At 38.2% G+C, this 12,464-nt stretch overlaps 2 protein-coding genes across 4 annotated transcripts in view; both read right to left on the minus strand.

The window, feature by feature from the left end:
* EXOC2 (exocyst complex component 2) overlaps window positions 1-12,464 on the minus strand; it is a 210,240-nt gene that overhangs the window by 194,511 nt on the left and 3,265 nt on the right. The window lies entirely within an intron of this gene.
* HUS1B (HUS1 checkpoint clamp component B) lies at window positions 6-829 on the minus strand (the record flags this gene model as incomplete). The annotated part of the gene is given in 5 exon segments (XM_025051693.1): window positions 6-160; window positions 163-347; window positions 349-386; window positions 388-558; window positions 560-829. Coding segments are annotated over 5 exon segments (819 nt in total), but the record flags the coding sequence as incomplete, so codon positions are not given.

The raw sequence follows: 12,464 nt of genomic DNA on the forward strand, positions 1-12,464 counted from the left end.
GGAATGAAATACTGAAGAGTGACATTTTCATGAGCCAAAACAAGATGAAGAGTATTGCTCAAAATATTACATAAAGCCGTTGCAGGATTTATTTGCTGTCCCTGGAAAAACTGCAGAAGCTTCCTATCCTCTACCAGCCCTTGCACCATGCTCTCGGGTTTCTGTCTTGAGGAATATCCTGAGCAGGCACTGGAGGATTTCCAAGATTGTTAAAATAACTTTTAATAGAAATGACATTGGTTTCTGTACTCAAGTTCATTTTGCCATTTATATATGCTTCAACTAGCACTTGATTGCCCACATTTGCCATTCTTTCTACAATGCTCTTCAGTCTTCAAAGTGGCGGGCACACTAACATCACAGGTTTGATCACTAGGCTCTGAAAAAATCTTCCCTTACCCTTCAGGGAAGCATCCTCACAGGCAGACAGTGTACCACCACACAAGTCTCACCTGTGGGCAACAGCAGCTCCACAGCCACCCTGAGGCAGGGACAATGCTTGTTGGTCAGCTGGAGCTTCAGGGTGGAAGTATTCTCTGTGCTTCTCACTGCTCTGAAAAACATGCTCAGATTCTAGCTCTAGGTAAATCTTGTTGAACTTTTCTGAAACACCTTGCATGAGAAACCAGTGGAAGAAGTCTCCCCATCGTACCTTGCACCACACCCTGGCCTCTTAGATGACCCTGGAGTCAGGAGTCCAAAAGCATAGCTTGTCTTGGCACACACAAAGCACACAGACTTTTGCCAACCTGGATGTGGTGCTCCTGACATGGAAAAAGAGCTCTCTATTCTCAATATCCTTGCAGGAGATATTGGCATAAAACTTCATGATGCCACAAGGGTGACAGCCAGAGTGCAGAGCAGGGATCCCATCAGCCCCGGGCCCTTATGGTCCTGTGGTATTACACCTCAACATCCCACCCAGGAGATAATACTTGGGTTCTACCCGCCTATAGACTAGACCCCCTGACAAAGGCAGCAGGGGATGCCAGACCTGGGGCCCCTAAAACACAGCCTCCATTCCCATTCTCGACTTGCCTCCACCTCCTCCCTTAAAAAGAGTTTCACTGCTTCCACCCTGATTATAAAAAGGATAGGCATTCCATCAGAGAAACTTCTAAATATTCTAAACTGTATGAAGAAAAATAAAATCATCACTCAGATAACTACTTGTCTATCTCTACAGATTAGAATGTAAGTTCCAGGAAAGAAGTTTTTTTTTTTTTTTCTGTTCCAAACACTGCTATACATCCAACACTTAGAACACTATCTGGCATATAACTGATGTTTAACACATATTTGTTAAATGAACAAATGTATCAATAACATTGAATTTATATATAATTTAAGGACACTTAAAATATCTACAGTGGGAGACTTTGGTCAGGATGGTACAGCAGGAAACCACTCTGCTTGCCTCCTCCCACAACCACAGCAATGAAATAATAAACTAATTACAAATAAATAATAAAACAGTCATTATTGAGAACCACCTGAAGACTAGCTAAACAGAAGTTCTACAACTAAGGATATAAAGAAGCCATCTAGAGAACTGGTAGGAGGGGCGAAGACAGAAGATACGAAACAGGGTAGGTCCCACACCCACAGTGTGGTGATTAAGAATCATGAGGGATATCTCCGCTGCAGAGGTTCCCCCTGAGGAGTAAGGGGCCCCATCCCCACACCAGGTTCCCCAACCTGGAGCATCAGTGCTGGGAAGAGGAATCCCCATAACATCTGGCTGTGAAAAACAGCAAGTGAGAAGGGCTGCTGAAGACCAGACGCTATTCTTGAGAGGCCTGCACACAGACTCGCTTGCTCACAAACTCACTCACTCTGGGCTCAAGCACAGGGGAAGCAGCTCAGAAAGCACCAAGGATGTGTAGGGAGGAACTAAATTGACTAGTTTTAGGGCAAGGGCAAAAGGGACAGGATCAGAACAGCTCTATCTGTGGACAGAAGTGCTAGAAGGCACCACTGTTCCTTTGTTGAGATCTCCTTCCACACAGCTAGGCTGGTGCAGCAGGGCACCAAATCTGAGCTCATCAATAACCTGGCTAACACCATTTACCTTGCCCTAGTAATTACCAGACACTGCTCCACCCAACCCTCATGACCAGCCCAAACCTTTTCCAGCGGCTTTTCCACACAAGCAGCCTGTCTTGGCTCATGCTGCAAAATTTACTAAAATTTCGCAAAGGTCCACAGACCTCAAACAAGCAGCAGCTAACCTCAGCATGACCTGCAACTCTCGATAAGCAGCCCTAAATATGGCAAAAAGGGAACCCTTGTACAGTGCTGGTGGGATTATAAATTGGTGCAGTCATTATGGAAAACCATATGGATGTTCCCAAAAAAATTAAAAATAAAACTACCATATGACCCAGCAATTCCACTCTGGGTATTTATCTGAAGAAATCCAAAACACTCATGCAAAAAGATATATACACCCCAATATTCATTTCAGTATTCTTTACAACAGCCAAGATGTGGAAGCAACACAGATGTCCACTGATAGATGAATGAATAAAGAAGTTGTTGTATGTATATATAATGGACTATTACTCAGTCATAAAAAAAGAATGGAATCTTGCCATTTGTGACAATATGGAGGGTATTATGCTAAGTGAAATAAGTCAGACAAAACAAACTCACTGATAGAGTACAAACTGATGGTCACCAGATGGGAGGGCAGTTGGGGGGATGGGTGAAAAAGGTGAAAAGGATTAAGAAGTACAAATTGCCAGGTATATAAATAGTCATGGGGATATCAAGTGCAACATAAGGAATATAATCAATAATATTGTAATAAGTATGTATGGTTCCAGATAGGCACTAAACTTATCAGGATGATCGATTCGTAATGTATATAAATGTGTAATTACTATGTTTGCCACTTGAAACTAATATATAATATTATATGTCAACTGTTATTGGAAAACAAATTTTTTTTAAAAAAAAGACCCTCCACCAGCAAAAAGATTACAACCTGCTGAAGGCTCAGATGCTGGTTACCTTATTTTAGCAATATTTTGTAATTGAGATATGTTTTTAAACACAATTGCACACTTAAGAAACTACAGCATAGTGTAAATTTAACTTTTACAAGCACTGGTAAACCAAAATTTCCCATGGCTTGCTTCTTTATGGTGGTCTAGAACTGAACCTTGCAATATCTCCAAGGTATGTCTATAAAATATATATACATTTAACTAACCATTTAAAACTTTAAAATATATAGAATATGAAGCTTCCATGGGATAACCTGATCAGACATTTAGAAAAACTACAGCCTGCCTATCAAGTGAACTTTCCCAGACAAAAGCCTATTGTGAAGAAAGGGAAAGTTTGCCCAACTGACATCACCCAAGCACAAAGAGCTTCTAACAAAAAGGTGACCATGGTCCAGAACTTGGAGGCCTATAGGTTTGGATGTGCCCTTGGTGAATGCCATCCTCCAGCAGCAATGCCTGCCTAGCACCATCATCACTCCTGCCCCAGAGGGCCAAGGACAGCCTGGAGGTCCAGATGCAGGAAAACCAGGTGTACCACCTCTGCTGGCTGCTGCTCAAAAAGTATCAGCTTCCTCGAAAACACATCCAAGGCCTAGAAAAGACCCCCAAACCTGGCAAGAATCAGTGACAGACTCTTGTTTCACGTGGTGGATCCAGGGGGAATCCAAACTCTAGACTAGTAATTTATATGGGCATTTTTAGCTTTTGCAAATAAAAAATACATATTTTTTAAAAAGTAATACAGATAATATAATTGCTATATTTATATATTTACAAATACATATTTTATGTAACTTTATAACTTTAAAATGTATAGAAAACATACCTGGAAGTATTCTAAAATGCTATATGTTATTAATAGCAGTAAGATTATCAGCGATTAAACACAGCTTATACAAAGTCACGGCTAGTAAGCGGAAGAGTTGAGATTCAAAACCAGGCTTTCGCTCTATGCTATTCTGATTCTCCGTGTGATTTTTTTTTTTTTTTTACTTTTTATTATAGAAATTTTAAATATGCATAAAAGAAAAGAGACTAGTATAATAAACCTCCATGTTCCCATTAACTGGCCTCAACATTTTGTCTTTTGTTTCAACTAGCTATCCTCCTCAACACACTTTTATGTTGTTTTTGAAGAAGTACTTTAAAGCAAACCTCAGACACATAATTTTATCCATAATTATTTTAGTTTGTATCTCTGCAATGGACTTTGAACCCAGCTCAAGTTCAATTTTCCTATATTGTCTCAAATACCATTTGTTAAAGCTGATGTATTAAAATAGGGATCCAACCAATGCTCCTATGGATGGTTAGATGGCTGGATGGCAGGAAGTTAGGCGGACAGGCAGGTAGGCAGGCAAGAAGGAAGGAAGGGAGGGAGGAAGGAAGGGAGGATGAATGGATAAAGTGAGGGAAGAGGGAGAGAGGGAAGACAAACGTTACCTCTGTACAAATATATATGCTTTAGTAAATATGGAGAAGGGGTGAGAAGGATAGACACTAGACGTCAACATTACTGAGAGAATGAGTGGAGAGGGTAGAGGGGTCAGGAAAATCAAGTTTTTAAATACATTTTTATATTGTTTTCCCTGTGAGCATGTACATAATTTCTTAGAGATACAGTCAGGCCTTAGACTGTACAAAAAGGCCAATTCTGGAGCACAGTATGGAGCAGCCCTTATAAATGAGGATCCGAGGTAGTACACAGCTTCCTTAGTAACACTGATCACATAATGTTTCCTCTCGGAAGGGCCTCATCATTTCTCCTGCAAATCGATTATCTCAGGAAAACAATTATAATAAATAATATCCCCTATATTTATAAAAACTAAAAACAAAAAAAATATTATTATACTAAAGTTCTTGATAAAGGATTGTCCTCAATGGTCTTGCCTAGGACTGTATCATATTCTTTTACTTACTCCTAGCACCTAACCCAGTGCCAGAACAAACCAGATACTTGGTAAAATAGTAGCTGGGCTGAACACATCTGGGAACATATGGACTCGTTAACAACTTTCTTCTTTTGGCTCTTCAGTGACAGCAATAAACCTCAGGTCATGTGGAATTCCAGCTATGAGAAACCATTGAGACATGGCCTTTGATAGGAATGTGGGCTTCATTTGTCCTACTGCAGAACAGACACCGTTCCTTAACTCTGTACTGTGTCCCAAGCACTATTTTTTAAACCAATAAATCTGTGCCACAATAGAAATTGCCAAAAAATAGTACAGAAGCTGGGAGTACTATAACAACATCCTAAAAGTTTAATCAACCTGACAGCACCTCTTAACACTCAATATATATATGTGCTAACAACAAAGGTTATTTGTTAACGCACAGCAAAGAATTAGAGATGAAGCAAAATTAGAGATGAAACCACAAAGACCTGAGGAGAACAACACCCCTTCCATGGGTCCCCTACGGGCAACAGCAGGTCAAATTCAAATGTGGCCTCTAACTGTAAGGTCCAAGAAGTGAAAAGTTTAATATTCTATTAGTACTTCCATAACGAATTACCTGAAAATCAGAAATTCTAATGTGTAGAATCAGCTCTTTAATATTTTTACTAAAAAAAAAGAAAAACTATTTTAAATGTTTAAACCGAAATGAGTTTTACCCTCTTATAAATCCTTGCACTTATTTTTCAGCCACCCTTTATTTCTATAAAAAACCAAACCAAAACTAAGTGAAGTTTGATTTTTCATTTTTAAAACAACACACACACAGAGAATATATAAAAAGATTCCAAGTTTTCAGTTCTAAAATATGAAATGTCCAAAGACAGTAATTTTTTCTTAAAGATGAACTTACGTTCAACAGAGATGCATTTGGAAATGGTATCTTTAAAAAAGCTGCCAAAGTATTGTGGCTTTTCGAAACTTTTGCAAGAGAATGAACTGCTCTTGAGGACAATTCTCACTTTAGTTACCTAATAACTGCTCTGTTTCCTGTTCACTGTTCACTCCTTGAGGATTGAGCCCAATAAAAAGGAAGTAGAAATGGAGGGATCTAGCTCAATCTGGATTTATCCCTTTAGAGTTGTAGATCAAATTTCAAATAAGTTAGCAAAGACTGGTGAAACTCAAGACAGTTGAGTATAGGTTCCTGCATGACTGATTGTTGATCACTGCAACAAAGAGCTGGGTGACTAAGAGACAATATAATACACATGGCCTTTCTATCAAATATAAGCCTAGAGCATTTCACAGCTCCTGTTAAACATTTCTAAGCCTCCAAAATATAAGTTCAATAATATTTATAGTGATTACTTGACTGTAACCATAATTTATCAGTCATATATGTATTTATATTTATATATTTACATATATATGAAAATTTCATTTACTAGGTAAAAGACATAAGGTAATTTAAAAAACATGGGTAATGACTACTATTATGTACGTATTTTGCCATAACTGACACAAAAGATTACATATTGTATGATTCCATTTATATGAAAGTTCAAAATAGGTAAACCCATAGAGACAGAGAGTAGATTACTGGTGGCTAGAGGAGGGGGAATTGGAAAGGATTCATAGTGGGTTCAGAGTTTCCTACTGGAATAATGAAAATGTTCCAGCATTAGCAGTGATAGTTGCGCAACTTTGCGAATATACTAATTTTGCTTCAGAATTTTCGGGAGCATTAGATTATCAGTATCTCCACAAACACAGAACCAAAAAAATAAAAAAAAAACAACCACACAAGAGGAAATACAGGACGATAGCAATTTTTAAGAAAGCATTTGACACTACTAAATTTCTAGTCTTCTGATTCAAGATCAAATGAGACTAAAGAAAACCATGGCCAGGACTGAAAAGGTGAGAGTGTGAAGGAAGGTTCACATTCACACTCAATGATATGAACTGACTTCCACTTATAGTCTTGTGAGGCAGAATGACATTTCAACAGTGGACCCCATATATGACGGTGGTACCAAAAGATTATAATGGAGCTAAAAATTTCCTATCATTTACTGATGTCTTGGCTGTCATAACATCATGGAGCAATGCATTACTCACCTGTTTGTGGTGATGCTGGTATGAACAAACCTACTGCACTGCCAGTTATATAAAAATACAGCACATACAATTATGTCATGCCATGACATAAGTATGTCATGTCATAATACTTGATAATGATAATAAATGGCTATGTCACTGGTTTACGTATTTACTATGTATGGTTATTTTAGAGTATGCTCTACTTATAAAAAACCTTTGCTGAAAAACAGTATATCTTATTATACCTACAGCAGTTTCATACATCTGTTTAACTGCATCTCTTGACTGCATTGTTTCTCTTCTGCTTGATTTAATCTCATGTTGTTTTATAAACTTACTGTAGCCTAAGTGTACAGTGTTTATAAAGTCTACAGCAGTGTACAATAATGTCCTGGGCCTTAACATTCACTCACCACTCACTCACTGACTCACTGAGAGCAACTTCCAGTCCTGCAAGCTCCATCCATAGTAAGTGCCCTATACCGCTGTACCATTATTTATCTTTTATACTATATTTTTACTGTACCTTTTTTATGTTTAGATATGCTTAAATACAAAAATACTTTCCATTGTGTTAACAATTGCCTACACTATTCAGTATGGTAAAATGCTGTATAGGTGTTTAGCCTAAAAGCGACAGGCTATGCCATAGAGCCTACTACATGTCTAGTAGGCTGTAACATCTAGGTTTATGTAAGTGCATTCTATGATGTTCTCACAATAACAAAATTGCCTAACAATGCATTTTTTAGAACATATTACCATCATTAAGCACATATGACTGTACGGAAACTCAGGGTTAAAAGTAGCAGGAAAAGCAGTGGAACAACAATAAGCTACGTATATTAACTCCCCTGGAAAATGTCAATGCCCTAGACTTTCTAGTCCAGACAATGCATCAATAACAGCAACACCATTCCAGTAAAACTGCAGGGAGGCAAATGAAGATGTTAAACAATGCAAAATCCCAAATGATATCGAGTCTCTACATGTTCACTTAAATAACAAATATTTGAGCATTTCAACACGAATGTTCAGGAATGCGAGATGCACAAAATCAACAAACTATTGCTAAGCCATTTATAATAAAATAAATTGTAAAAATATATTGTTCTAAAAATGTATTACACAAAAACAAAGTTTCATCTATCTCAACTTGTCAAATTTTTATGATGAAATTCGCCAATTATCACTGCTAACAAATATAATAACTACAGTCAACAGGCATACCAAAATCAATGTAGATTCTCAAAAAAGGTCCAGGAATCAACTGTCAGCTTAAACTGGTTAATTTTATTAAAATTGTTTAACATGACAGTATGTCACGTAACTCTCAGTTTCTTTCACATGAGCAGAGATGGATTAATTCGACCCAAATTTTGTACAATAGCATTCTCAATTTCTAAAAATATCTAAATTTTGTCACTTATCTTAAAATTTCTGTTTTACTTCTCTAGCTCTACCTCAAAAGAAACTTCTTCAAGGCCATATATCCTGACATAGTGAAAGCAAAATAATCACAGCACTCAGCAGTGTCATTAACATTTCTGAGTCAAGGGGAATTTAAACAGGCAGATGCTGTATAAAGCGCCTGTTGGGAGAGACTCAGTGGAGAGTTGAGACTGTACCACAGCTGTGAGGGATTGAAGTTGCTAGCTATGGAATCAAGCTTAGGAGAAACTCCGGGCACAATTCCGGCATCCGAAATAAATTAAACAGTCTTGCTTTCTCTCATCCACCCTGTTAGCAGCCTTTGGGCTGAGTGGAGACCACACACTCAGACCACACAGCGCCAGCTGAACTCCTCGCACGCAACATCTACAAGCTGTCACTCGGCAGCAGAGTGAGAGGAGAGAAGGAGGAGGGAGGGCTGGAGGAGAGGGGGCTTGAAGAGAGAGAAAAGGAGAGGGAAGGGGGAGGGGAGAGTCTCTACTTACAGCTGGATAGAACGATGTGTGGTTTGGAGAAAGGGAAAAATCTCCCTGAGAAAACAAGCTGGTCAGCGGTCTTGCGTAGCCTTGACCTGTACCTTCCCCATACCAATGCAGCAGTTGATGAAGAATTAACAAAGTATCCATTTAGCATCAATGAACCCCCCATCATAGGTCAAAAAGAAAAAATTACCTTTATAAAAGCATTTCGTTAAAATAAAGATGAAAGGCCACATTTTCTTATAAATTATAATATATACTTAAATAAATGCATTTTCTTTTAGATTTTTATTATATTGGTTTTAACCCATCTGCCTTTTTTCCTCTAAGCACACAGGATGAATTTAAAGTGTTTTTTCAAAAGATGTCAGAAAATTTTAATTTTATAATTTTCCCATATTTCATTGTGGCAAAGTCTTTAATTTTCCAAAATATTTATTGGCAGAAAAAAAGGCAGTAAATTATTTTTTACATAACTTCAGACTAAGTATATAAAAAATAACTACTAGCAGTAATATTAAAAAAAAAAACAGAAAATGTAGCCATAAAAGTAGCTTTAGAATGATTAACCCAAATTATTTTACTGTTCAGTAAAGAAGAATTTTGCTGATGTAAATAGCAGACAAGAAATCTGAACAAAACAAGTGAGCAGGTTTCTTACCCTGTCAGGTCCTCAGATGCCCAGCTCAGCTAAGGGGATAAGGCCAGGAGTTGGAAATATAGAAGTTCTGATTCACTGAAGACTTGGAGAACATTCACGAAATAGGCCAAGGAAAGCCTCCTTATGTTAAAGAACTATTTTCTTAGATCAGGCCATTGAAAAGTAGAAGTTTGTCCCCAAATAAACCTCTCAAACCCCACCCCTCTCATGCTATTCAAACTTGCATCACCAAGGAGCAAATCAGAAAGGAAGAATCTCAACACCCTAGCCTGATTCCACTAAGTGAGCATCTACATTTTAGCCATTTGTGTACACATTAATCTTTGAAAAGCGCTAAGTAGACTTATCTAGTCCAGAACCATCTTGGATCCAAAAAAACCCAGAAAAATCTGATTGTGGAGCTGCCTAGTGAGTTTCAACAAAAAAATTATACTCAACTAGAGTATAGTTGAGGCCACCCAGCAACACAACCAAACTACAGAATTCATCATATCTCGAATAATGTTCAACCTATCCTAGGATAGACATGCCTCTTGGGGCTGGGCTGGCTGGCCCCAGAGGGATCTCCCACAGATATTGGGAAAAGGGTCTTAGAGAATGGTAATTCACTTCATTCAGTTTTCTGTAAACTTAGGCTCTACTATTCCTGAGCAGGGCCAAGGTAAAGTTATATCTGGTCTGACACACATTTAACCATCTAACAGCACTGGGTGGGTCAAGTCTTAGGGACAGGGTCATGAACTCTTCAGTCCAGTTTTTTAAATTAACCATCTCGCTCTGTTTCATCTCAAAACATGGTTGAAAAATATATAATGATGAACCAATCTGAAAGAATCCATGGGGTATAAATCTATACCAAGAAGGCTCATTGGATCTCAGAAGGGACATCTGCAGAAACGAAGCACTGAACAGATAAGAGATAAAGCATCCCTGCTTTTCTGGCTTTCTCTTTAGACCTCTTTCCTTCACTACTCCTACAAACAAAATATAACTGAAAGCATACTGTTTTTAAATAAAAGTGTATTTATTTTTTAATTCATTTGAAAACAATCTGATGATTTAAAAATATAATTGATAAACGGTACTTTTTTTCTTTTGGATTGGGGAGAACCCTCACTCCCACTACAATGTTTGGAGGTAGGGGATTAAAGAAAAGAGAATGTACATGAGGTAACTAGGAAAGAATACTGAAAGAAGATACTACATAGAGGAAAAACCTGAAAATTTGGCTCTCCTGAGCTCCCACATAACTGATCTGCTACATAAATACGGATTACACAGCTAGTCTCTTAAGACAAACATCAGATTCCATGTTAATCAGAAATGTTCGTTAAAAGTCTCCTCTATTTCCCAGGAACCATGAAATCTTCTGCCTTAGCAGGCTAAGTCTCTTCCCAGAGGGCAATTATTTTGTGAAATCAACACATTCACAGACGAAAGATATAGATCTAAAGATGCCTGGTCCTCTACCTCAGGGGTCCCTAACCCCCAGGTACAGGTAAGTGACCTGTTAGGAACCTGGCCGCACAGCAGGAGGTGAGTGGCAAGGTAACCTGAAGCTTCTTCTGCATTTGCAGCTGCTCTCCAGTGCTAGACAACATCACCACCTCAGCTCCACCTCAGATCATTAGGCACTAGATTATCATAGAAGCACCAGTCCCTGGTGCCAAAAAGGTTAGAGACTGCTGTTCTAACTCATTCCACTGGGTATTGATGACATATCAAAAATGAAATGTAAATCCATTCCCCCTCTACTACAACCCCCTAAAACTGAAAACAAAAATCTCAAAGAAGATATATTACTTAATGGAAGGAGGAAGGAAGCATAGTTTCATGTAAAAGCATAACATTATTTACTCATCAATCTATTGCCTATTGTACCAATGTCCCTATCACTCCCTCTTTATTAAATTTACATTGGGTGGACAAAATATTATTTCTGGAAAATTAATTTTTCAGGAAAAAAAAGAGTCCAGGTATTCCCTCCGCCCATCCCGAAAGACAGATCAGCTGGACAATACTGAAGAAGTCATTATTAAATAAAATTGATTTCTATATTTGTTTAGTCCATCGAGAAGACTTGGACTGTATAGAGATTGGTCACCAGGACCTCAAAAGATGAGTGTTGGATTCCTATCCGTCAGAAAAACAGACAGATACAGATAAACTAGGGCTTGAAACAAGAATGTACCCTCAGATTGTTCAGTCAAAACAAATATTTATTATTTGCAATGTCCCAGGCACTACGATGGGGAAATGATAGGAACAAGTTTTGTGACAAAAGAGGACCTGAGGACCTTGGATTCTGGTAGTGTGATGGGTACTAAAACAAAACAGTACTAGGATGAGGAAAAGTTGAGTATAAACAACTATTTAAGAAATCTGGCTGATAAGGGAAGAAGAGAGAGGTCTTTTAACAGAGGAATGTGAAATCAAAGGAGGATGTTACTTTTTCATTGTTGTCTTTGTTTTGCTTTATTGTCTGTCTCTAAGCATGTCTAAAGGCTGACAGGAAGGTGCTATTGGCAAGAGATGAACAACTGAGTTAAGTGTTCCCAAAGGCAAGAGTGGATGAGATAAAGAGACCAGGTACAGGGATCTGTCTTAGTATAAATGCAATACAATCTCTTTCCGTGTAACTGGGGAGAGAGAAAAGGCTTTTGGAAAACAAGCATGGGATTCTTCTCTGATACTTCTATTAGTTCTGAAGTAGGTGGCAGACTCTATTTTCTGCTTTTGCCCCTCCGGGTTGTTAGTTTCTCTTTGGGCCTCACTATCCTTTGTTCCCTCATGCTGCCCAACCGCTGCAAGTAGTCCCTTTATTAAAATCTCCTTATTTGAACCATCTGGT

This window comes from Pteropus alecto, unplaced genomic scaffold (assembly GCF_000325575.1).
Source record: "Pteropus alecto unplaced genomic scaffold, ASM32557v1 scaffold58, whole genome shotgun sequence".
Lineage (NCBI taxonomy): Eukaryota > Metazoa > Chordata > Mammalia > Chiroptera > Pteropodidae > Pteropus > Pteropus alecto.